Source organism: Malaclemys terrapin, chromosome 10 (assembly GCF_027887155.1).
Source record: "Malaclemys terrapin pileata isolate rMalTer1 chromosome 10, rMalTer1.hap1, whole genome shotgun sequence".
Lineage (NCBI taxonomy): Eukaryota > Metazoa > Chordata > Testudines > Emydidae > Malaclemys > Malaclemys terrapin.
In genome coordinates, this window is record NC_071514.1 from 16770775 (window position 1) to 16798522 (window position 27748).

The 27748-nt window shown below is 44.2% G+C and overlaps 1 protein-coding gene across 1 annotated transcript in view; it reads left to right on the forward strand.

The window, feature by feature from the left end:
* Positions 1-27748, forward strand: part of IL16 (interleukin 16) — a 56600-nt gene that overhangs the window by 14437 nt on the left and 14415 nt on the right. Inside the window, exons 3-14 of the mRNA XM_054040988.1 lie at positions 3930-4066; positions 5567-5699; positions 7609-7758; positions 8748-8856; positions 12063-12205; positions 16211-16321; positions 19351-19465; positions 22347-22420; positions 22510-22726; positions 23877-23994; positions 25502-25634; positions 26593-26680. Coding sequence (XP_053896963.1) covers positions 3930-4066; positions 5567-5699; positions 7609-7758; positions 8748-8856; positions 12063-12205; positions 16211-16321; positions 19351-19465; positions 22347-22420; positions 22510-22726; positions 23877-23994; positions 25502-25634; positions 26593-26680 — 1528 coding nt within the window. The remainder of the gene's footprint in view (positions 1-3929; positions 4067-5566; positions 5700-7608; positions 7759-8747; positions 8857-12062; positions 12206-16210; positions 16322-19350; positions 19466-22346; positions 22421-22509; positions 22727-23876; positions 23995-25501; positions 25635-26592; positions 26681-27748) is intronic.

A 27748-nucleotide genomic window follows, 5' to 3' on the forward strand; every position in this document is an offset into this window, starting at 1 on the left:
AAGCAGTAATCCCCATCTGGTTTATTCCTGCTCCTGGCAGCACTACATTATGATATGTGGCTTCTCTTGCACATGCCACCCTCACCCATGTTGGGCAGTGGCATGTAACACCCAATCACTGTAATAGTACCCACGGCAATAAGGCTCCTGAGGGAGAGGGGGTATCCAGGACAGCGTACAATGTTGAGGGGCAGGTTTCCTGCCCAACCGCCAAAAGACTGGAGTCAGGATTTTCAGTGGACCATAGGGCTCCATGTGGTTCCAGAACCATACCCCTGGCATATTCCATGTGGCCCTCGATCTCTCATGCCTGAGAGAAAAAACAACTCACTTTTTCTGCATCATCATCATCATCATCATCCTGGTGTATTTTTTTGTTAACTTCCCATTTTCCAGAAGAGGATGATTTGACCCATTCTTTGTGACGGGACAATTTCCATGGCAGAAGACTGGGATGTCTCAGAAACAGGGTTATGGCATGACAGCCGGACAAGGTTGGTTGGGAGGGAGACTGTATTTATTCCTTCACTTTCTTCATTTGTGCTCTCTCTCTCTTTCCGTCCTCTCCCTTCTGCCTTTCCCAGAAATGGAACTGTGAGATCAGAGACAGGTTATCTCTTAAACTTGCTGAGTGATGTGACATGTAGGAAGTGGGTGATGCAACAGGTAGGGCAGGTTCCCATAAAAAAACATGGCTAAGGATAGTTGATGAATAGACAGATCTATTCACACTGCGTGATCTGTTTACCTGTCTCTCTATCCATCAACTAGTTATAGCCAGGGTTTTGTGGGAACCTGAATCCCATGCTCCACCTGTTGCATCATCCGATTAATTCATGTACCACTGATCTCATAATCTCACTACCAAGGAGGAGGGCAATTGGCAAGAAGAAGGTAAAACAGAGAGGGAAGGAGTAGGGTGGTCACCTCCAATGGCACAGTTCCACTAGCCCATGGATTTTTCACAGGTACCAGCTGGTACCTTTATTAATTGCAAAGGGAATTCGTAGACAGATGCTAGGAAAATAAATGGAATTTTGTCTAAAAGTTTTTAAAGGGCCAGTTCCTCAGCTGAACATATCAAAATCAATGGAGCTCTGCTGATTTACACCAGCGAGGCCTCTGGCCCTATTTTTCAAAACTGACACAATACAATTTTTCTGGAAGAAAATTCAGAAAGGCTCTATTCTCCTAATTGGTCATTGACTCAGAAAACACAGCTCTTTAGCATTCAGCAGGATACAGAAGCCTAATAGTTGCGCTCACTGTTATATTGTTATTACTGTTTTTTAAACAGAGTCAATCAGGTTATCATCATATGCCTGGTTAAGTGATTACCAGACCTTCCTCGAACCATCCATGTGCAGCCATGTATTTCATTTCAGACAATCTAACTATTGTGAGTTACATTCGGAGTGCACAAAAGTGTTTCAGTTTTCCAGTGAAGTCATGGTTACTCTTATTTCAAAACAGCATCTGGAAGGAGATGTTTCAAGACAGGACTCTCAGCTAGAAACATCTAATGAGAAAATGACGTAAAAGGAAATCTCCGAAATGGTAGAGATAAAAATATCCTGAGATTTGGCCTTTGGCATGACAAGAATGAAGAAAATTGGTCGTAAAATGAAAAGCATGAAAGATCAGCTGAATCTATACACAAAAGTTTCCAAAAAGATCTTGCGATACTCCTTTGATTCAGATTTTTCTTTCAGACTGAGATTTTTTTGCTTAAATGTAATCTTACTAACAGTGCACTATTGAAAGGCCTTCATTTTATTTGCATGCTTGGGGTCAATAAAATTTGAACAGATGTGAAATACATGTTTCACCAGATTCGTTAAGCTCTGTATGGCAAAGCTGCCTATAAGTGAAAGATTTTTTTATTCATTGGAACCGACATGCATTAAACAATTAAACATACGTTCCAGTAACGACTAGGTCTGGTGCCCTAGGAGGGACCCACCTGCCCACCCAGCAAACCTGCCAACTTTATTTTAACAAGTTCTCTACATTTGCCAGGCCTGGAACTATGAGTCACCTAACAAAACCAACAGGACACATTAAAGAAAGGGGCAAAACTAATAACTGCTCTGCTCTTGGAAGCACCAGTAGAGCATTTTTATATATAAAATAATACATGAGACAGGAAATGAGACATTAAAGAGCAAAGCCCAAACAAATTGGCTGCTGTAACATTGGCCAGTCTAATATTTATTTTTTAAAGGTCAGCTTTTATGTCATGTTGCTATAACTTGGATATTAATATAATGATCTATATCCGGAACTCAAAACTGCAAATGATGACAACACATACAAATTGCTACACATCCCTCCAACAAAAACTAATTTTTAATGTGTTTGACAGATAGAGCTAAACTGAAAATTAACCAAGCCTGATGGGGTTAAAAAAGGGATTTAAAACAAAAATTATAGCTGTTCTCTAGTTTTTGTGAGACACACAACAGAACTAGCTTCCATTTTTGCATTCTCACTAATTTAATGCATGCAAATGATTGTGCCCAGAAAAATATCCAAATCACCTCTTATTATTATTATTATTTGACATTTAAATAACAGTAGCGCCTGCCTTGAAATCTGAGTCAGGATAGTGTCCCCATTGCATATATGGACAACATATATTGAGATAATCCCTGCCCCCAAAGAATTTACAGTCTAAGCTTCTGATCTTGCAAAGAAAACCATGAGGCCGCCTGCATGGAGCTCCACTAACTCAACTGGGAATCGAGCAGTTCTCCTTGCAGCATGGGGATCTAAGACCTGTACACAAGTTGGGGAACCCATATGTGGGTTTCAATGGGAGGAGGTGTCTCTGAATAGAGTGGAGCTTGAGACTGGCTGAAAATTTGCCCCAATGTGTCAAAAAATAAAATCCTCCAAATTTAAGTGCTCAACGCTGTAAGCCCTGACTTGTACGAAGACTCATTGCTCATGTGAGCAGTTCTATTAATTTCAAAGGGGCTATTCATGGGAATAAGTATTTACGTGAGAAAAGGTTTGCAAGATCCAAGCCTGAATTCTGAATATAAAATGAAACATTGTTCGGGCACCTCCTCAGACCATACGGCCACTACCACTTTTATCCTTAGCTGTCCCGGCCCATGGCATTGCCAACTGCAAAATCTTTACCAGGCTGTAGGTATTTGGCCGTGAACCTAGTGCAAGAATCTCACCAGACCCTATGATCCCACATCAGTTTTTGGAAGCAAGAGTGACTTTCATGTATGTTTCTATAGGCAAAATTTGGCCTTGTACTGGCATGAGTTTCTTAGCAGTGCATAAAGCCAAGTTAACAAAATAAAAATGGCAGTTTAACTCTACTGCCACTAGGGGTTGAATATTATAATGTATTACTGGAATTCAATCTCTCATTCTTTCTCTTTTCTTCCCCCCGGGGTGGGTGGATACTTCTTTCAGGATCATTAACCACTTGTAATGTAGTAAGGAGAAAACACTTAACTGTATCAATAAAACAGAGGGGAAAATACTCCACTGACTTCAAGTATAAATGTGTCCCAGTGTCTTTAACTTACTATTTTTGTCTCTCCCTTCCCTTCTAGTTGGCATGGGCAAAAAACTCACACATCCCTATTGTCAAAATCTGTCAGCTGCTCTCTTGCCTCTTCATGGCAAAACACGTCGTACTATAATCTTTTCCTATGGTAATCAGAAGCCATTGCAGTCCCATGGAGAAGAACTGTTTGAGATGTTTGTCTCACACAACAGCATCTACTCACAAGTGAGCTGCATTCAGCTTCTACTTTTCTTGTGCTTAGAAGTAATCTGGATCTAGGACCAAGAAAATTGATGCTTTAAAAAAAAAAAAAAAGCAAACTGTAAATAACTTAAATATTCTCTGCATATTTACTTTGACGCAATAAAGAGTTTTTGTCTTCATCTTCCTGAACCAGGATGGCTGCATCCGGAGGCTTTGTATAGCCACAGGGAATGATGGCCTGGGGATCCAATTCTCGAGAACCCCTTACTGCACTTCTTTTGGGAAAGGGTTCACAGTCAGCCAAGTGATCAACGGGGGTGCTGCCCACAGGTACTTGGTTTATAGTTATTATTATGGACTAACTTGATGGTTTTTGCAGGATCCATCTTCTGACATTAGCTGCACTTTAAGATCTTAAATCCAAAGGAACGCAGTGATGCACAGGAAACATCTTATATTGCACTGAGCTGAGGAAATGGTTACACATATTAGAAATAAAAGATGCAGCCATGCTCAGCTCTAACTCTTCTCAATGTTAATCGCAAATAAGGATTATAGAATCATAGAATCATAGAGGTGTAGGACTGGAAGGGACCTCGAGAGATCATCTAGTCCAATCCCCTGCACTCAAGGCAGGACTACGAAATAGCTAGACCATCCCTGACAGGCTTTTCTCTACCCTTTCTTAAAACCTCCAATGACAGAGATTCCACAACCTCCCTAGGCAATTTGTTCCAGTGCTTTGTTCCAGTTTTTCCTAATGTCCAACCTAAACCATCCTTGCTGCAATTTAAGCCCATTGTTTCTTGTCCTATCCTCAGAGGTTAACAAGAACAATGTCTCTTCCTCCTCCTTGTAACAACCTTTTATGTCCTTGAAAACTGTTATCGTTCGCCCGACCCCCGCCTTCTCTTCTCCAGACTAAACAAACCCAATGTTTTCAATCTTTCCTCATAGGTCATGTTTTCTGTACCTTTAATCATCTTTGTTGCTGTCCTCTGGACTTTTTCCAGTTTGTCCACATTTTTCCTGAAATGTGGCACCTAGAACTGGTCACAGGCCTTATCAGTGCTGAGTAGAGTGGAGAAATTACTTCTTGTGTCTCGCTTACAACATTACAGAATAGTATTCACTTGTTTTGCAACAGCATTACACTCTTCACTCATATTTAGCTTGCAATCCACTATGACCCCCAGATTCCTTTCTGCAGTACTCCTTCCTAGGCAGCCATTTCCCATTTTGTATGTGTGCAATTGATTGTTCCTTCCTAAATGGAGTACTTTGCATTTGTCCTTATTGAATTTCATCCAATTTACTTCAGATCATTTCTCCAGTTTGTCCAGATCATTTTGAATTTTAATCCTATCCTCCAAAGCCCTTGCAATCCCTCCCAGCTTGGTATTGTCCGCAAACTTTTCAAGTGTACTCTCTATGCATTATCTAAATAATTGATTAGAAAGATGCTAGCTTGTGCATTGTACAAGATTTATGGTGCCCTCTTTTTAATAGCCCTTGGTAAGGGCCACCATGCTACTAGAAGTACTGGAAGGCATTATGGCCCTGAGTTCTCTTAAGAGAGCACAGTATACAGTCCTTTGCACAGCTTAGACTGGTGGGGGAAAAGGGAGCTCTTTGGGATGTCTTGTGCACTAAGGAGTGCTAGCAAGGAGCCACCTGTGATTGTAGCCAGCCCCTGCATCAGGGTGTTCAAGATGGCAGGGGAAAGGAGAGATTTCATGTGGCTCCTTTGCGGGTGAGACACCAAGAACAATCTCAGTTATACTGTATTATTCTTGGGTCTCTAATACTTTGTGTGTGTGTTATTTAAAGGGATGGTCGTCTAAGCCCAGGGGATGAACTGTTAACCCTAAATGGACAATCACTTAAAGAGCTCACCAGCAAAGAGGCTGAATCTCTCATTCAATCAGCAACAGGCCTGGTGAATTTGGTGATTGCTAGCAAGGTAAGTGTGAGGGCTGTGGCCCACCCCACATCCCCATGGTATTTCAACAGCATTTACCTGAAAGACAAGAGAGATCAGTGCACTGAACATCTGGAACATTTATTTTTTTCTCTTCTTGACAAACCCCAAAACCTCATGTGGTCTAAGTCTGCTAACCTTCAGTGTAGCTCTTCCAGGACAAACAGAGACTATGGGGAGCCATCAGCCGTTGGAAATTCTAGCTGGGACTATACAATCACTCCTTTCATAAGCACATAGCCCACCACTGTGTGTTTTCTATGTACAAATTGACCAAAGACAGAGTGGATGAAGGGAAGATCCATGAACCCAGGACCTGGGCTGGGAAAGGGCCAAGGACACACCAAGTTTGGATCCAAGGCTCTATAGCTGTGGGACCCACTGCTACAGAGTGCTAGGGTTTGCCGTGGAGATCGGAGAGCACGAGGTACCATTAACAGGACAGTGAGGAAGGAGTATTACAAACAATTTTCACTGGAAGCCCTTTGATTTTTTTGTGGGTGGGCCATTTGGATCCAGTTCTCATGGTTTTAATCTACCCTAAAGCACACATCTGAGTGGTGCCAGTTGTATTTCCCTAATTTAGTCCTTGCTGCTTTCTCAGTAATCTGCCATATAGTGTAAAGGCATTAAAAAAAAAAATTAAGCCAGAGGCTTTATTACACTTTACATAAATGCATTCATTTAATTTAAAACCCTACTTCCATAATTTGTAGGAGGACTCAGAATAAATGATTGGACAGGGCATTCACTTTTTGATAAAAGCAAATAGCATGTTGGCAAAAATTACATGAAGACAGCGGGTACTGGACACAGTCTAGTGCACATTAAGGTAGCAGTGTTTGAAACGGGACTATATTAATGCAGACTAGGGAGCTTTTAGTGTGCGCCAGCAGGGTGCACCTGGGCCAATTAGTGTGCAATACACTAGGGCACACTAGAACAGTGATTCTCAAACTAGGGCCACCACTTGCTCAGGGAAAGCCCCTGGCGGGGCGGGCCGGTTTGTTTACCTGCCGCATCCGCAGGTCTGGCCGATCGCAGCTCTCACTAGCCGCGGTTCACCGTTCCAGGCCAATGGGGGCTGCAGGAAGGGTGGCCAGCAAGTCCCTCGGCCCGCGCCACTTCCTGCAGCCCCCATTGGCCTGGAGCGGTGAACCGCAGCCAGTGGGAGCTGCGATCGGCCGACCGTGCAGACGCAGCAGGTAAACAAACCGGCCCGGCCCACCAGGGGCTTTCCCTGAACAAGCGGCGGCCTTAGTTTGAGAACCACTGCACTAGAATTTATACTCAGCTAGTACAGACTGAAGCACTGTGTAGACAAGCCCTAAAGCACCATTCCTGCAATGAGTTCCATGGGGGTACTTCCCTGCCTTGCATCTGCATGGAGTCCCTTTGAAGTCAATGGTGTTTGCCTAGGTGTTCATTGCTGGATTGGGACCTAAATGTTAACGAAAAAAAAAATTCAGTTATCTAGAGCCCAGGAAACTCACGTAGCCAGTACAGGCTTAGTTAGAGAAATGAGAACTGAAGTCTGCAGTCCTGCCCAGAGTGTGCCTCTTTTTAGCATCTTCATACTGTACATTGTCCCTCACCCTGTGGTCTGTTAGACTCTAACCAGGAGTTTATTTATTTTTCCTTTCAAAATCAAAGAGGACTTACGTTTTATAAGGCAGACTATATTTAACATTTATATTGTGGTAGCACCCAACAGCCTCAGCCAGGGTAGGCCCCACTATGCCCTTTAAAACATACATTATGTTGGCTGAAAAACAAAACTAAAAGTTAATAGAAAACATTTTTGAAATGAGATTCTGGAACTGGCTGCTTAGCCAAAAATCAGTTTCACAACGCACCCTTCAGACTCTTCTTTGTGCTTCTTATTCTAAAGAATTCACTAGGGGAAGCAAGCCGGAAAGAAAACATATTTTTTTATGATTTGGCAATGGCGCCACCTGCTGCTGAAGAGGAAAGTTATCGTTCATTGGCTCACTGTGATAGGATACCTCCAAACAGCTCTACTAAAATTAGACTTCAAGAAGTAAGTTACATCTTTTTGTTGGCTCTCAACATCTTATGACATATAGACCCTGCTCCTATACCATTTTGTGGCCTCCCCAACCCCTGCAAGATTCCCTTGAGTAAAATTGGCTTGGCTTTTTAGCAAAGTGATAGTTTGTCACATACATGCAATTTTATCATAGCTATTTTCCCAATGATTTAACTCAGAGAAAGAGAGAGGTTTTTCCATGCAATTAGTACTCTTTTATACGATGATTACACTGCCAACAGTTATCATTCTTTTAGAATTGATAGGGCTCAATACATCCTATTAATTGCAATAAATTGCATTGCCTAGATCCATAGATGGATGGAACTCGTTATTTTTAACGTATGCTTAGAGTGGGGTTCTTAGTTGGGTGTAATCATTTATTTTTCCCATCAAACTCACTAGCCCAAAAGTGATTTTGAGTGCCTATCTTGGAACTCCTTGAAAGGGCCCAATTCTCAGAAAGTGCTAATCATCTACCCTCCAGAAATCAGGCCCCTTTAAAACCAAACCACTAGTCACACCTGATATTTAGACCAGCATATCTAGAGTTTACCAAGAAATGAAAATATCCTTGTAAGTTTGTTGGGGGTGGGGGAAGAAGAGGGAGATAGACTCACTTTTTACCTAGCATCTTGAATGTAACTTCTAAACTGCATTTATTTCCATACTAGTTCTCAGGTACAGTACGTTACAATTATTTCTGATGTTTTGAAAGAAACATTATCAAACAAATCATTTAGAACCACCATCCCTAATCATTCCATTTATGCCAGATAAACTGCTTTCCTCCCCAAATTCTGGGATACAAGTTAAAATCCAGGCTGAAGTTTGTGCAAACTAAATTGTGAGAATTTTTTTTTTTAAATGGAGATTAACTTCCATGTTTTTTGTTGTTGCACTTAGTGAAGGGATTAGCATTCGCAGTAAAAACATAGCTGGTCAGATTTGTATTTAAAATATTCTGGGTCTCTTTTCAGGAATCCTCAACAGGTGTCTGTAATGAAAGGCCTGTTAAATTGGAAATACAAACTAATTGTTTTCTGCACACTAAAGCCAGCTGCCAAAGGACTCGCAGTAATTCAACCAGTAAGTTTCTAAGAGGAAATATATTCTCTTGGGAAATTTAAATGCATGAAACTTTCTCAGGTTACGATATCATGATGTTGAAAGAAACAGCTTTTTTTTGCCAATCTTTACTCTGGAGGGTTTTAGCTAAAGTTTCTTCTTTCTGTAAGACTCATGGTGCATGAAAAGCTAGTATTAAAGAAGGGATTCAGATATCCATACATACTGATCAGTCATGATCCCTGTACATAAAAATTATGTATATACATACACATGCACACCATTTTGCATATTTTAAAGGTACCCTGAACTGGTTCAGACTTTTTTTGGAGGGGGGGGAGGAAGCTTTGATTTTTACTAAAGTTAACATTAACAAAAATAGTTTTGTAATTAAAAAAAATCATTTTTAATTTAAACATTCCTCTTAAGTGTTATAATTCCCAGTGGCAACATGTACCAATATACCTCTACCCCATTATAATGCTGTCCTCGGGAGCCAAAAAATCTTACCGTGTTATAGGTGAAACTGTGTTATATCGAACTTGCTTTGATCCGCCGGAGTGCGCAGCCCCGCCACCCCCAGAGCACTGCTTTACCGCGTTATATCCAAATTCGTGTTATATCGGGGTAGAGGTGTACTTGAGAAACAGGTATTACAACTGACTATAAACAAGTCTTTAATAAGGGTAAAATTTACAAGTGTGCCTCCCTGATTTGTAGTCACAAATATGGGCACACCTATTTCATTGTGTAGCTATTTGCGCATACACATACACACTGTGTGTCTGACGTTTTGATGTATGCTGGTAAACAACAAGTGAAATCCTGGCTCCACTGAAGATAATGCCAAAACTCTCATTAACTTCTGTAGGACCAGGATTTCACCCACTGTGTTTGTGTGCAAAGCTGCACATGAGCTTGATTTGTAGGTTCAATTTCAAAGGTCCCTTTGAGAGATTGAGTGAAAATGCAAAAAGGAAACAAGCAGCATAAATGCTGAGAAATAAATTAGATCTTTATTATTGATATTTCCATACTCTCAAGTGTTGTTAGTAAAAGGGGCAGTGACATTTTTAAATGGATCAGTTTTATGTTGGGAATGTCGCTTTAACTCAATGTTAGCTTCTGTGCTGTAGTTTTAGTGTTAGGCTATGTTAAATGTTTGCATTAAATGAGACATCTGGACATAGAGTTTATGAACTACATTATGATGTTCTCTCCCTTTCTTTGTCTGTACACAGACAGACATCACACATGGTTACTTCTCTGACAGTGTATTCTGAATTTATCATTTTCCATAAAGTTTTAAAACCGAGCCCTTACTTCCAAAAAATGAAAGATTTTCTGCATTTTAATGTCTTTTAGGAGAAGTGAGAGGACTGCAATAACTGCATACAAGTTCTGGCTGTAATTTCTGGAAACAAAAATAATATTGTTCCGGGGTACTCAGATGGGCTGAATACAGTATCTATTCTCTAATCAAATGCACAGACTAAAGATACATGTTCCCCATGTGCTTCATTGGTAAAATATTTGTCATATGGAGATGATTATTCACAATGCTGTTGTCTGTTTTCCACTGAGTGTAATCAGCATGGCCTTTCGAGTGAAATAGTTAAAACGAACAACTTAGCTGAGTCTCTAGGAGATGGTTCACTTTTGCCCAGAGACCGTGGCAATGGGCACACTGGAAATGCAAAGACAGATATAAACAGCCAGAAAAGAAACTTTATGAGGAGGTGCAGTAGCTGAAATAGCTTGTAATAAAATGAAATCCTTATCAGATGTGCCTGTACACAGCATAGGTGAAAGCATAGAAACAATATAGCAAGGGTAGCAGTAGTGAAACAGGATACAGCCAGAAAACCCAAGCCTATACGCTGTATGTCAGCATGTTAAAGTTTTAAACAGGTGAATTACCTGCCCAGTCCCCCAGCACTGCATATTCCTTCTAGTAGACGTGGCATAGGCCAGAGGGTGGTCACTGATGCAGCAGTTTATTATAGCCAGAAAGCTTGGATCAGGTTCTGGCCTCCTATGATTGTTTGGCATCGGTGACATGAACAGAAATATACTCCAGTGATTCAAACTGTGAAAGTCTGTAACGGCTAGAAATGCCATCCTTATCCAGGTACAAGCTGCTTGATCTTCCTCCTCATGGCTTATGCCAGCAGAACCCCTTTGTGGACACATAGTCTAGCATTAGGTGATTGGGCCTGATTACCCCCTTCTAAGACAGCTGGGTTTGCTCTGTTCTAGAGGGTCTCACCCCTGGGGAAGTGTAGGTAGTGTCTGTACCACTGTCCTTCTCAGCTGTTTCTCCCAAGGATGGAGCTTGAATTTGGAGTCAGGGTTTCATAGGATCCCACACTGGCAGAGGCTGCCCTGGGGATATGCTGAGTCAGCACATCCCCTCCTTTCTCTCCCTCCCCCCACAACTTGGTCAGCACCACTGTGGTAGCACAGGCTGGGTGCAAGTCCCTCAGTGGAGCAGAGCGGCGTAGACACGGTGCATCAGTGGGCAGATTTTCCACAACCAGGGGTCTTGCGCTCAGGGTTTTGCTGTGGAAAAAAGTACACATCCAGCCTACTGTCTTTTGAAAACCTGTAACAACTAAAAAAAAAAATCTGCCGAACAGTGAAGTCTGTTAGGTTGTGGAATAGTCTTTCAAGGAAAGTGGTGAAATATGGATAATAGTCTCATCCTGCATTGGCAGAAGGAGGAATTGGCTGAGCTAACAGGTCTTTTCATCTGTATCTCCTTTGATTCTGTGATAACTGTCTCTATGTCTTCTATACTTCGGGGTAATGTGATTTTGCTCTCAGTGCAGCATGTGATGCAATTAAGCTGCTCCCTTGTAACGAGCCCCTGATATGGAGAGAGAGGGTTATGGATGCAGAAGCTTGTGCATAAAAGTGAATGGAATGTGTGTGCAGCAGGCAGTCTTTGAACAAGGCCCCGTGTGTCTGCCATGCACAACTCTCTCTATTAGCTGTGTGTGCCCAGCAGTTGATCATGTGAAGTCACTGGGTGCAACTGAAGCTTGTGAGGTGTGGTTCCTAATGGTGGCTCAGGGAATCCCATCACTGCCTGGGACAGTTAGATTTACAACTTGAAAAATGTTTCTAAACGGAATTTATTGAGCACCTGGTCAAGTGTTTGACGCAGAAGTGTTTGAAGTTAATGCTCATGAAAAATACGGTGTCATGCCTTCTGTCTCCTGTAGGTGTAAATCCTTACTGGATAGGGGAAATTGACTATCGAGTGACAAAGAAATCAGCAGCATATAGAGACAGACAGCCCCATTCTCTTTACAGTAACCGGAAGTCACTCTCACAGCAGCTAGACTGTTCTGTAGGAAGAGGTCCGGTAAGTGCAACAGGAAATCACACACCACTAGAAAATTACATTCATCAGGCTCAACAAACAAGAACACTCTAGCTAAGTTGCACTTAGTTTTCTTGCCAAAACTTTCCCGCCTTAGGAGCCCTGTCCCGGAGACTGCACTGGGGATACAATGAATCAGTGCATCTCTCAGTCACTCCAGCCATGCTCCCTGCCAGCAGGCCATCCCAAGTGAAAGGGTTTGTGCTGCCTCAACCTCCCCATGGTGAATTTTCTGCCTACTCTCCCCCGACACACACACACACCTGCACAAAGCCACACTGAACTGACTGTGTGAGGTGCAGGTCCAGAGAAGGAGGAAAGGCTCTATGACAGCACAGCCCCTCCATTGTCCTTTCTCCACCAGCTGCTGCCCCGATCATCCCCGATCCATGTTTTCTAGCTACAATGGATCCACAGGAGAGTGGATGCTGTTGCTCCTTCCCTTGTTCACCCCCATAGCCCCCTCGCAGAAGAGGCCCCCTGAATGGCTGATCCATCCTGCTGGCCACAGATAGAAATTGCAATGCTTCTGCACCTTGAAGAGCCTTACACAAGCCCTTCCTCAGGGACATGAATTTCAACAAACTCTGTATAAACTTGCACATATCTCAGGTCCCTAATGGAAGTTGGGCCCGCCCAGGGTTTTGACAGAGATGTACCTTTCACTGAGTCTATTTTTGGCATTGCACAGCCATCTCCCAGATCTTCACATTCTTAACTCTCTCTATGGTACTGCACAAATAAGCTTATTCTCATGTACTAATCAAGCCTCATTTCCTGACAGACGCAGAAGCTGAATGCTTGATGGGTGTTCCATACATTAGATCCTCATGCAGCTGTTAGTTTCACATTGCTGCATAAACAAATTTGTAGGAAATCAGAACTTTCAGCTTCCCTGCACATGCTTCTGGCCCTGCTGAACTTCATGCATACTTAGCATTAGATAATAACTTGATTCAGTGCTTAAATGAGCTTCGTGCTAATGTTCATCTAGGAAGTCTTCATTATGTATGTAACCTTTCTGCCAGCTGGAGTCAGCAGCAACAAGGTTCAATATCTAGGGATTCCTCTGAACAACACAAAACAGAAGTGGCTTGAGTCCCCATGCAGTAATCTGGGAAAATTAAACACCATCCCTGGGCACCTCTAAGAGGCAATACCTCCCCACTTGCAAGCATTGAGTCTGTGTATAACAAAAGAAAAACTTGTATTAAAAAGGCAAGGGAACCAAGCATTCATTTGAGAAAACACCACAACCACCACTCAAAAGCATGTAGCCATAAACAAACACCCACCCCCAGGACGTTGGGCAGTGTCCTTTGCCTCAGTTTCCCACTGTGTGGTGTGAAACTCCGACGAATGAACGTCCCTTCAACACGCCCTTCCCCTTTCCCTCCGCTGCTCCCCACTTATAGTTGGTTGTCCTTAGTCAGCAAAAACTGGGAGTTCAGAGGTGCATTCACGTGGGTCCATCCATCACCCCTGGTGGGGGGGCAGGGCATCAAGCCATGCCCTAGCTGCTGCTATCTCTTCCATGCTCGCCGCTTGCTGCCGCTGTTATCTCTGCCATTGCTGGCCGCTTGCTGCCACCACTCATCTCTGCCACTGTCATCACTGCACTGCCGCTTGCCGTGTTCTGGGGTTCCCCAACTTAGTCCAGCTCTTAGTGATTTCACTGGGTAGCAGGGAACCTTGGTGCTGCTCCCTCTTCATGTCTTTCACTGCAACCCTGTCCCCACACCACGTCCAAAGCTTAGCTCCTAGACCTGCTCATCAGTGGTTTCAGCTCTAGTAATCACTGAACCAGAAACAAGGCCTCTCAACTGAGTCCAATCAGCTCTGTCTTTAAACATTGAAGAGGGGAGAGTCAAATGGTAGCGAGGACTCTTTAGGCAGAACGCACACCGTCAGGTAGGAACACCAGTCCCCATCCGCTCTCATCGTTAGTGGGATTTGGCATCCTTACCCCCTGCTTAGCAAGTTAGTACTGTATGCCTTGACTGAACCTAAGTTCTGCTGCCCTTTACTCATACAATAAGGATACCCCTGCATTCAAAGTGGGTTGTAACCCAAAACCAGCCAAAATTGATCACTTTGGCAAAGCAGCTCTGTCTGCTGAACACCTAGGCAGAGTAGGTGTGTCTGTGCAAATACGGTCTGCCCCTGACGTCTTTCTCCCCAGTTCATCACTGGATGTCAGGGTAGAGCTCATTCAGACCCTGCTTACACGTATATCACTATAGCAGAGGCGGCTCCAGGCCCCAGCGCACCAAGCGCGTGCCTGGGGCAGCAAGCTGCAGGGGACAGCCTGCTGGTCGCCATAAGGGTGGCAGTCAGGCTGCCTTCGGCGGCATGCCTGCAGGAGGTCCGCCGGTCCCACAGTTTCGACGGCAATTCGGCAGCGGGTACGCCGAAGGCGCAGGACCGGCGGACCTCCCGCAGATATGCCACTGAATCCGCGTTACCAGCAGACCTCACGCAGGCGTGCTGCCGAAAGCCCCTGACTGCCATGCTTGGGGTGGCAAAATACATAGAGCCACCCCTGCACTACAGATACAGACTCATATTAAAATTGGTTGTGCCTGATGGGCTGGAAACATATTAAGAAATCCACCATCTATTAAACTGAAGGAAGCAGACTACTTGCAAATTGGTTATCAGCTTCTCACTGAATATATCCAAGCAAAACGGAACTACTTCCTTCACTGTTTGGAAGAATTCTCTACTACTACTTAATCCCGGGATATAGCTGTTTACATCCTTGAAGCACTTATATTGGCATTAACTAATAATTGTACAAAACCAAGATGCTATAGATAAGTCTATATTATTTTCACCATTTGATGGCAAAGGAAACAGGTAGAAAAATGGTGACAAAGATACAGAGCTAGTCAATGGCAAAGTCAGGACTGCACAGCGGGGTCCTGTCTATGACTAGACTGAGCCTTGAAGTGCTACAGTAATAGCAATAAATAATAAGAATAGAAATCCGGAGACGATCTGGATTCGCAGTGCTGTACTCAGGCCTTTATACAACAGTGTTTGTCGTGACCCAAATGTCCAAACATAGAATCATAGACTTTAAGGTCAGACGGGACCATTAGGATCGTCTAGTCTGACCTCCTGCACAACGCAGGCCACAGAATCTCACCCGCCCACTCCTGTAACAAACCCCTAACCTATGTCTGAGCTATTGAAGTCCTCAAATCGTGGTTTAAAGACTTCAAACACAGAATTCTGGCATGGGAATATCAAATGCCAACACAAATAATATGACTCAAATAATAGATACTATTAGAGAGTCTAGATTCTATTCTAGGATCTAGATTCTAAATCTGGTTGGATCACTGTAGCTAGACAAGCATAGAAATGATTTAAGCAAGTTCAAAATCAAGCCCATAGTCTATAAGGACCTCAGGGTTTTAGCTGAATATCCTATGCATCTGAAAAAAGGCTAAAGTACCAGGACATGTTCCAGACAATTCTGTAGCCCATTGGTTCCTGGATACAGCGGCGGCTCCAGGCACCAGCGCTCCAAGCGCGTGCCAGGGGCGGCAAGCCGGGGGGAGCGCCCTGCCGGTCCTTGCAAGGGCGGCAGTCAGGCAGCCTTCGGCAGCATGCCTGCGGGAGGTCCACTGGTCCGGCGGATTCAGTGGCAATTCGGCGGCGGGTACGCTGAAGCCGCAGGACCGGTGGACCTCCCACAGGCATGCCACCAAATCTGCAGGACCGGGGACCTCCCGCAGGCGGGCCGCTGAAGGCAGCCTGCCTGCCGTGCTTGGGGCGGCAAAAAAGCTAGAGCCACCCCTGCCTGGATAAACGAGCTATCTGAATCATGCAAACAAATACTTTAAAACCCAGCACTTTCCGCTTGTGGGGTCTCTGTTGTTCCATTAAGACTATACTCTCACAGAGCAATTGCACACATTCATCTGGTATGTACAACAAATGGCTGGCACTGCATTAAAACTATTTTTCTCTTTGCAGACGGTTTCAAGACCTTCTAGATCGCTGAGCACTGCTCAGTTAACGCACGCGTCTTGTGGCTCACAGGCTTCCGTAATATCAAACATTGTTTTGATGAAAGGCCAAGGGAAGGTGAGATGCTTATAAACAGAATACTAGTCATCTTCCCAGGTGTACGTATCAAATGGGGAGTGAATGGTGCAGGGAGGCTGGTAACGGGACAGCGAGCCTTTCACCTCTGGGTTGCCAGTTCCAATCTGGGCCTGGGCAGCCAGTGACTAAAAATCACCATCCTCTGCTGAGTGTTTGGTGGTTTGTGTTGTGTGTTGGTGGTCACAGGCCAGTTCCTAATGGACATATGTCCATATCACACAATCACCACCAACAGCTGACATCCTTCACTGGCATCCTTCTTAGCAATGAGGGGCACTGACTGAATGGGGTCTGGCAACTGAATTAGCCTCTCCCTTCTAGAGATGCTCCCTCCAAGTCAGAGCTGAGAGACAGTGGTGGACTGGCAGTGTGGGGAAGAATGCACTGCCTGTGCCGTATCTAACCTCCAGGTAAATAAAGGACTGCAGCCTCCAGAACCTTTTGATTTGTCACCTTTCACAAACACCAAACATTCACACAGCAAGATTAAAGCTGAACTCTATCCTGTTAGGTGCTGACTGCTCTCAACTCCCAACTGACTTAATAGGAATTGAGGGACTTCAGCACCTTGCAGGATTAGCTCTTTAGTGTAATTTGTCTTCAGCTTGATTTGGATTTTGCAGTAATTCATAGCACACCTCTTGTACTCTAAGTGAGGGCTCACTCTCCATGCACGTGCCTATCTGAAGCTAATGGGAATTGCATGTGTGCACATTAGCTAGAGCATGTTCTCCATGGCAACATATTACCAGCTTTGTTTATATCGTCTAGTTAAACTATGCCTTGCAGCTTGCATCATCCTGATTTGTTAAGCCTGGAAACTCCACAAGATACAGTCGTAATAAAGCATAGTTACATAAACAAGACTCTTGGTAAAATCATGTACACAAAACTTAGATTTACAAAGACTATCTCTAGCAAGAGGTTTAGGTTGAACATTAGGAAAAAGTTCCTAACTGTCAGGGTGGTTAAACACTGGAATAAACTGCCTAGGGAGGTAGTGGAATCTCCATCTCTGGAGATATTTAAGAGTAGGTTAGATAAATGTCTATCAGGGATGGTCTAGACAGTATTTGGTCCTGCCATGGGGGCAGGGGACTGGACTCGATGACCTCTCAAGGTCCCTTCCAGTCCTAGAATCTATGAATAAGACAGAGAAAAGGCAATTGCTATCTCACTTACAAATAAAAATGCCAAAGGGGTGTTCTTGCTCTCTTTCTGGCCACACATTTGTATTAGCATATGTGATTATTTTTTGACTGACTTTCATTTGTAACTTGGGATGCATAAAATATGGAAGCTAGAACTTAAACACAGGCCTTTTAGGCCTGTAAATTCTCTAATAAAGATCTCTTTCTAAATAACAATGTCTAGTACAGATGTAGGGACAACTATTAGAAAGTCCTTCTGTGGAGTTCAATAAAATAAATTATCATCATCATCATCATCTGTATTATGGTAGCATCTAGGGGCCCTAGTCATGTATCAGGGCTCCACTGCGTGTAGTACTTTGCACTTCTATAACACTTTTCATCCAAGGATTTCCAGTTGGTTTACAAATATTAATTAAGTACAGTCTCTACTCCTTGGGGAATGCTATGCCAAAAAATTAAAAATTCTGTGCACTATATTTTAAAATTCTGCATTTTTTGGTCAAAATAACACAATATAATCACACCAATTTCAAAATACCTGTCAGCAAGTATGTCTCTAACAACAGAGACAACAAAAAAGATTCAGGAATTTTTTTTTTGACAAATAGTTTCCTTACTAGGCATATGAATACAGAACTTTGAGTAATAATTCATTTAAATTACAGTACAGAAACATATTTCCCTCCATCCTCAGAAGCAGTGCAAAGGGTTTGGGAGAGTTGGGGGTAATGGAGGAGTTGAGGGAGAGGGAAGTAATTGGTGGGAAGGAGCCTGGAGTGAACCTGGAGGGCTGTTGAATGTGAGTGGGAGAAGTAGGGAACAGTTTTTTTGGGGAGAGGGGGGAGATTGTTAGGGAGTTGGGGACCTTCCCCCATGCAGATTCTGGCTGACCCCTAGCCTCTCCCATTCAGTCAGGCACATCTTCCCTAATCCCCATGTGTCCCTGCACCCCCACTCAGCCACCCCTTCTCTGCATCTCCATGTGGCCCTGCATCCTCCTCTCCCTGTCCCCATGTGTCCCTACACCCCCACTCAACCACCCCGTGCACCTCCCACCTCCATTGTCCCTGCACCCACACTCAGCCACCCCCACCCTCTCGTGGCCCTGCACCCCCATTCCCATTCAGCTCCTTCACCAGTCTGTCCCCCTCAGCTAGCCCTTCAGAATCCCAGAACCCCAGCAGCCCCATCTGCCCTGCTCTGTCTGTCCCAAGCATATCCTGTGCCTCCTCACCTGGCCCCACAGGCAGGGTGCTGCGAGGAAGGCAGCCTCTTGTCCTCCCTATTGGCAGCCTCCCTATGGCTGGTGAACCGGCTTCCCTCTGTTCTGGTGTCACAGCAACCCCTGGCAGAATGTATTTTCTGTGGATTAAAAAAAAATCTGTGGGGGACATGAATTCTGCAGGTGAGCAATGTGGCAGAGTTCCCCCAGAAGTAAGTCTCAGAACATCCCTCTGAGGTGAATATCAGTTCCATTTTATGGGTGGGGAAATTGAGGCAAAGAGGTTAAATGACTCACCCAAGGCCACACATTATGTTAGTGGCAGAGCCAGGAGTATGGGACTTAGTCCTATGCTCTAATCATTACACGTTACTATTGCAGCACATATATTGTCTCAAATTAATTGTTTGTGACTTTTATAAAGAAAATTTCAGTTAAATACATTCTAAGTTCTTAAGTTGGGGATCACTATATCCACCTTTGTTTTAAATCTTGTAATGAACATATTAATGTCCATCATGCAATTTTGCTAATTGTTATTGCCCATGTAGCATTTTAGTACAGAAGGGAAAACAATGCAACCATTATGAGAAATAAACATGGTCTCTCTCTCTTTCTCTTTCATAATTTAGGGGTTGGGCTTCAGTATTGTTGGAGGGAAGGACAGCATTTATGGGCCCATTGGTATCTATGTAAAGACCATCTTTCCAGGTGGAGCTGCTGCTGCTGATGGAAGGTTACAAGAAGGTAGGAAGTTACTATGAAAAATATTTAGAATGATTGTTTGGGGTTAAAAAATTTCTAGTACAGAAGCAATAAAGACATTTAAAATGTAGATCAAAAGAGGATCCGATTGGTTGTGGGATTGGTGATGTAAGGATCAAAGCCAGCTCAGGTTGGTTGTGAATGAAAGTTGTTTTCCCCTGACGATTGTTTGGTGACTGCTGTGAAATGAGATGGTAGTTTAATTTCATCACCTGCATGACAAATATCCATATTCTAGCTGGCCTGGCTCCTCTGTTTACAATTTCAGAAGAGAGACTAGTGACCAGCTACCTTTTTAGCCACTGTAAATAGAGCTAGGCAGAAAACTGCAGTGGGGAAATCAAATATTTTTGCTATTTCCCCCTAGCCCCCATTTTTCAGTGAAATTTCAAAGTGTTTAGCCATTCACCTGCAGTATTGCCAACCTCAAGGGATCAAAAATCATCAACAAGACCCCCCAAAATCAGGAGGGGAGTTTTGTTTTTGTTTTTTTAAATCAGATCATATTGTTTAGTGTGTCTTGACTTTTTAACTCCCCTCTACTCCTCTTCCAGTGTAGATATGTGATCATTTCAAGCTGAAAAAGGCAAGCTTTAATGACCACAGAAATGCATGCCTCTCCCAGGCTGCTCAGATGGAGACGCCACTCACCCAATCCTCACCCCTAAGATAGGGGAACTGCCATCCATTTCCTCTTACTGCCCTGACTCCAGAGCAACATATCTGTGCCTGGGTCCCAGTGGCACCACTTCCCCAACTCCCCCTCCCCCAGGACACACTCTCTCTGCTCTAGGGCTATACATGAAGGCAGGGCTCGGTGACAGGGCAGGTCTGTGTCCTCAGCTCCAAGGCTCTTGCCTAGAGCTCTGCCCACGTGCTGAAAATTATGGGATTGGAGGAGCTTCAGGCATCATTGGAACAGCTCCTCCTACAGTCGCCAAAATTCTGTGACTCATGATCAGTTCATGAGAGTTGGTGACACTGCCTTCCCCTGGCTGCTTGGAGGGGACTCCCCTTACCCATCATTACTCCAAGCTAGGGGAGCTGCCATTCCATCCCCCACCCTGTCACTGTCCTTTGCACCCCCACGTCCCCCTGAACACCTAAATCTGCCGTCTGCTGTAGCCAATGCCCTGCTTCCCTTCCCCCATCCACTTTTCACAGTGTCTCTGCTGCCCCTTGCAATCCATATGTCCTGTCTAATTCCCTGCACCATAACACGGGAGCCATTTTGCCTGTAGGAATGGCCTTAGTCTGATTCAAAACAGGAGGTGGTAGCCAAATCTATTATGGGTAGCCTTATTGTTACATGCAGATGGACTCTATCTATCTTGCTGGCTTCAGCCCTAAGGGTGGTACTAGGAGATGGTGGCCATTTTGACAAATGGAAAAATTGAGAGTGGGCAGCTTTTCATCCTCTTTTCATAGGGTTGCCAACCCTCCAGGTTTCGCCGGGAGTCTCCCGGAATTGGGCTCTATTTCCCCGGAGGCTACTGAAGCCAAACCAGGAGATTTTAGACCGCTAAATGTCCGTGGAAGAGCAGGGCTAAGGCAGGTTCCCTACCTGCCCTGGCTCCGTGCCACTCCCTGAAGTGGCTGACACATCCCTGCGGCCCCTGGGGGGTAGGGGCAGTGGTCTCCGTGCACTGCCTGCACCCTGAGCACTGACTTCTCAGCTCCCATTGGCCAAAATTCCCGGCCAATGGGAGCTGCAGGGGTGGTGCCCGTAGGCAGGAGCAGCATTCAGAACCTCCTGGAGCAGCGCGTGGAGGAGGCAGAGCGCGGAGGCCCCTGGCCCCGCTTATCTTGGGTGGCTCCCGTCCCAGTCAATGGTGCAGCAGGGCTAAGGCAGGCTCCTCTCCCACATCGCCCATTGGCCGCAGTTCCTCGCCAATGGGAGTTGCAGAGTTTTCACTTGGGGAGCATGCGGCGATCTCTGTCCCCTCCCCACCCCCCAGGGGCTGCAGGGACGTGCTGGCTGCTTCCAGGACTGGCACGGGGCCAGGTCAGGTATGGAGCCTGCCTTAGCCCTTCTTTACCACTGACTGGGAGCTGTCCGAAGTAAGCACCACCCAGCCAGAGCCTGCACCCCTCACCCCCTCCTGCAACCCAACCACCTGCCCCAGCCCGGAGCCCCCCTTACACCCAAACTCCCTCCAATTGCCTGCACCCCTCACCCCCTCCCATGCCCCAGTCCCCTGCCCCAGCCCTGAGCCCCCCTCCAGCACTCAAACTCTCTCCCAGAGCTTGCACCCTACACTCCCTCCTGCGCCCCAACCCCTTGCCCCAGGCTGGAGCCCCCTCCCACACTCTGAATCCCTCGGCCCCAGCCCAGAGCCCACACCCTAACCCTCTGCCCCAGCCTGTTGAAGGTGAATGAGGGTGGGGGAGAGCAAACGATGGAGGGAGGTGGGATGGAGTAAGCAGGACGGGGTCTCGGAGGGGCGATGCCTCTGGGAAGGGGCCGGAGCAAGGATGTTTGGGTTTGTGTGATTAGACAGTTGGCAACCCTCTCTTTTCATGAAGCAGGGGAAAAAGCCTCAACTCAAAATATCTAGTCAGAATAAAATTGCGAGAGTTGGCAATACTGAAAATTTAAAAATCTAATAATTTCCTGTATTGAGGAGGAGTCTAACATTAACTTAATTTTCACATATTTGATTTAGAGCACATAATATTTATAGCAGCATTTAATTTCACTAAAGGGCTCTGTCTGGTCCCACTGAAATCAGTGCTGTAGGTGGTATATTTTCATCTCCATGCATTACTGCATTCAAGGCATGATCGTTCTTGGCTATTTGTCGCTCACACAATTGGGTAATAGCAATTAGTAACACAGTTTAATTATTCCTTTTTAAAACAGGTGATGAAATTCTGGAACTGAACGGCGAATCAATGTACGGATTAACGCATTATGATGCTTTACAAAAATTCAAGGTTATGCACTGTCCTCACAGCACAATTTCTATCTTTATACAAAAGGTGCCCGTGAGCTCAGCCCACTCATTGTTTTTTTTCCTTTCTAGCAGGCCAAAAAGGGTCTCCTCACTCTTACGGTCAGGACAAGCCTTAGCACCCCTTATTCTGCCTCTAGCTACCTGTCTTCACACTTATGTCGGTCTCTGAGTTCCAGCACTCGGATAACCAAGGAAAACAGCTCTTTCAGTTCAGATAGTGCTGCCGTCTCATTAAGCACCACAAAGCCCAATGACAGGGTCATAATGGAAGTTTCCTTAAACAAAGGTAAGTGCTAAAATAAACTGAACAAGGAATACACGGAACAAGACTTGATTCACAAACTGATGGCTCATTTACTTTCTGCATGTTTGTCCTCACTCTATCCTAATTCCTCCCCTACTTGCACAGATTTTTTTTCCAACTCACCTAATACAGACTCAATGCCTGCTATGATATCCTGCCAAGCTATCTATCAATTGTTGTCTTTCACCTACCATATTTCCACCCATTGTTCCACTCAGATTGACACTTTCAATTCTCCTCACAAGAACTGAAAGTGTTTACAAGGCAAATCCCTCTGAGACACCACTCACTGAGCGTTCAAACTCAGTTAATGAAGCACATTACACAACTCTCATTCTTAATTATACAAACTCTATTTCAGTATGAAAATTCATGGCTTTATAAAACAGCCATTTCTTTTGTCTCTTCCCCCAACTGCTGTGTTTTTCCAGACACAAAAAGCAATCACATACATTGAAAGAATGACTTAGTTTAGAATACAGGATGCACCAAAACAGAGAACAAAAGTAAATAAGTGTGACTCATCTCTTGAATAGATTGCATCAACTCAATGGCTGCTGTCTCTTTAAAGAGGAAGAGTTCTTACAAATCTAAAGGTATTTTGCACAGAAAACAAAAAAGAGAACAATTTCAGGCTACACACAACCACATTTCCTTCTTCATTTTTCTCCTGCTCTCTGTTATTATTTCTCATTGTAAAATGATTTGGGATACAGTTTGCATGACAGAGCCTTTGCAAAATAAAGCTGCATTGTACTGTATCTGCAACACGCTAACAATGAATGTGTGAACTAAATTTTCAAATGTGGCTAGCAACATTTGGGTGCATTCGCCTTACACATGCAAAAAATGTGCATTTGCATGTGGAAAATGCATAACCGCAAGGATATGGCTCTGTTTTCAACAAGTGTGTTTTGAGGTCACCATTTAGAAACCGTATCGGGGTAGCTGTGCTAGTCTGTATCCACAAAATCAACAAGGAGTCTGGTGGCACCTTAAAGACTAACAGATTTATTTGGGCATAAGCTTTCGTGAGTAAAAAACCCACTTCTTCAGCTGCAAGAGATGTTTCTCGTTTAGAAACAGTACTCCCAAATTATCTTGGTGTTCATATTTCTTATGACCCTTTCAGAAGCTGGCGTTGGCCTAGGAATTGGTTTGTGCAGTGTTCCTTACGCCCAGTGTATTTCTGGGATATTTATCCATACCCTCTCACCAGGCTCCGTGGCTCATATGGATGGGAGGCTCAGGTATGTTGAATGTTTTTTTATCAAAGAACCTTTCAGAATGAAAGTTTCACATTCCCCTGCCAGATAAGCTCTGTCATCTTAGATGGATCTCCCATCTCTCCAAGCAGGACGCTAAGTATTGCAATATACAGGCACGGGTATAAACTGGCAAGAAATGAGATTATAATCCAGGAAAATAAGGAACGGAGAATGAAAAGAGATACATGAGAAAATTGAGGATCAAACTAAGACTGACCTAAATATTGACAATGTCTGTCATGGGGCCAAATGGTGCCCTCTCTCCCACACAAAGTTCAAGTAAATGGGCTTTGAATACATGGGCCTTTAGATGGGGTTGATGGAAGGAGCCAGTCTCTTGTTTCTGGAGCTAGTTTATTCCCCTGCTCCAGGAGAAATGACTAGAGGATCTGCATAGTCACTGATCCACTGGCTCTGCCCCTTTCTTCCCATCCCATCCCCAATACTTGTGTGCACCCAGAGTGTTCCCGGGTGCAGATGGCATTGCAGAGGTCTTGCACACGTTTCCAAAAGTCTATCCCCTACTATATGATAGAAATACAGCTTTGCTGCATCTGGGACCTTCCACACCAACAGAAATTTATCCCATCAGATTTGAGAGCTTCATCGCCAGAGGATAACGTTAGGAGGACCAGGTACACTGTGTGTATTTGGAGTTGTGCAGAACTCAAATGATTTTTGTTTTAACCCTGGTTCTGCACCCTGAATGTACCTGGAAACTCAGCTGAAAATGCCGCAAGTTCTGCAACATTTGGATTGAAACTTTGAAACCCTCAGCACCTATGTGCGTGTTTGGGACGGAGGGGAGAGAGGGCACAATAGTACCCAGCTGTGCCATGTTGGAATTTCATTAGGAAAGACTCAGAGTTCAACAGTGGACAGAGCTTCCAATAATTAGTATCTAAAAGCTGATTATTAATAAGTTACTCTTCTGTATTTAATATAAAGGACAGACACCATATTATGGAGCAGTGTTGTTGGTCCCAGGATATTAGAGAGACCAAGTGGTGAGGTAATATCGTTCATTGGAAGTAGGTCCAATAAAAGATATTACCTCAGCCAGCTTCTCCCTCAGGCACTGTTACTGTCCTTTCAGTGCAAGTAGTAGACTTTTCACAAACAAGAAGTGAAATGCTACATTATAGGCAGGAAGGAAGTTGTGGGTGTAAACAGTACACAACAGGCCAGCCTTCTGTGTCATTTTCTGTCTGTCCTGCCATTTATAATACAAAACGTGCACTGTGGGAAGTGCAAAGAATTCAGATTTATGGAGAATGCACCAATGAGGAAATGTCCTGTCTCAGTGCTGATTCCCTTTCCATTTTCTGAGAAGGGACCCAGTGAAACACACTAATTTAATCTGTGACCATAACAAAGCTCAACCACCTGAACGTATGTTTCTTGCACAGTCACAATGGAACAATACGCTAGAAATAACAATGTAAAGTCTGCTGCTCTTGCTGGATTATTTTTTTTTATCCCTTTGTAGGTGTGGAGATGAAATCATAGAAATTAATGAAGCACCAGTCCAAAATATGACACTTAACGAAGTTTATGCTGTTCTAAGCCACTGCAGTCCTGGTGCCGTGCAGATTATTATTAGCCGACACCCTGATCCACAGGTAACATTCCACATTTTTCTGATTTTGAATAAAGCAAATATTGACAAACTAACACTAATACGGGTAGCAGAATTGGTATAAATCAGTTTGGCAAATAATGTGCCGATGTACATGCAGTACCTTTGGTTTTACCTAAGATATAGGATGAGGTACAAACCCAAGATATTTAAATTCAAAATAGTGCGCTGTCTTATGTATAGAGATATATGCGGTGCAAGGATCAGTGGAGACAGTGTCTTACATGAGAGTTCACGTGCTTTGAATAAACAAGGTAAAGAAACAGGTTTTCAGGAACAATGATGTACAACATATGCTTCTTAGAAAACAAGAGTATCTGAAACTCATTCAAATGAAACTTTTCATTGGGGAGTAAGAATCGGGAAAGATGAAATATACACCAAGAATAGAATGTGAAACTCAATAGTATTGATTTTAAGCCTCTCTCCCAGAATGTAATTAAAAGTCAGCGTTTTGATTTGATTGAATTTTGCCCTGCCAATTCTTGCTATTATATTGAGTGATATGAAAGAAATATTTTGTCCTTATGGGAATTTTTTTTTTCAGAAATGTTTTCTAACAGTCTGTTGGACTTATTAACTGGGTTAATTTGTGCACCAAAAAAATACACCATCCAGATACCTTATAATGGCAACCCCAGAATTGTGCATCTTGTACAATGGATAAACTATCCTTTATTCTTGAAAAATGTCCCATTTATCTAGATTGTCAATACAGAGGCTTCAACTGTCCTGAATATATATTACTAATTAAAGGCCTGAAAACCCTTACTCATGCATGTAATCCTTGCTCACATGCTTAGGCCCATTACATTCATTGAGGCCACTTGCCTGAGTAAGGACTATTTTTGTGAGAAAGTGTTTGCAGGAATGAAGAGTTGTGTGGTGAACCAATCTTTTGGTGAGCTTTGCAAGACCCAGAATGACACGATATTTTATAGGTATCCGAACAGCAGCTAAAGGAAGCTGTTTCACAAGCTGTGGAAAACAACAGATTTGGAAGGGAGAGGCAACAATGGAATACTGAAGGTAAGGGAATTCATTCAGCTGTCTGAGACATTATGACTTAGTATTGACAGAGATACCAGACTAGTTAAGTAACCTGGAGCGGAAGGGAAAGAAGGAGGAAAGAGCATAGAGCAGGGGTAGGCAACCTATGGCACGCATGCCAAAGGCGGCACGCGAGCTGATTTTCAGTGGCACTCACATTGCCTGGGTCCTGGCCACCAGTCCGGGGGGCTCTGCATTTTAATTGAATTTTAAATGAAGCTTCTTAAACATTTTAAAAACCTTATTTACTTTACATACAACAATAGTTTTGTTATATATTATAGACTTCTATATAGAGACCTCTAAAAATGTTAAAATGTATTACTGGCACGCGAAACCTTAAATTAGAGTGAATAAATGAAGCTGGCACACCACTTCTGAAAGGTTGCCGACCCCTGGCATAGAGCTATATTATTGAAGTCCATCCTGAGAGATACTGCCAGAGAATGGCGTAAAAAGCTCAAGACACCTGGTTGACCTCCAACGGTATGTCTACACTGCAGCTCAGGTAGACAGGCTTGCATTGTGGGGGTTTGCACACTAAAACCAGCAGCGTGGATGGTGCCGCTTGGGCAGAGACTGGGCTCGGTGTGGTGCTGATGAGCGCGGGTGGTTAGTCGGAGTCTCTGTCCGAGCCACAATGTCCGCACTGCTATTTTTAGCATGCTAGCTTTAGCCCTGCTAACATGAGTCTGTCTGCCCAGACTGGGAGGCTTGTTCCCAGCTGCAGTGTAGACATACCCCAAACATTCCGAGACTCAACCCTGGGCCGGCTCTGGTTTTTTGACCGCCCCAAGGAAAAAAAAAATAGGGCGTCCAGAACGGCAAAGCAAAAAAAAAAACCCTGCGGCGCGGCCGGAGCGCGGGTACAGGGGGACTGGCTAGCGGTGGGGAGGGAGCGGGCAGGAGAGAGAGAGAAGGGGGGCGGCCAGGGCTACGGTGGGGGCGCTGCCACGCGGCCCCCTCCCGCTGCGCCGCCTCCTGGGAGGGCTCTGCTCCGGTCGGCGAGGAGGGAAGGACGAGGACTGCCCTGCCGGGCTTGCTGCA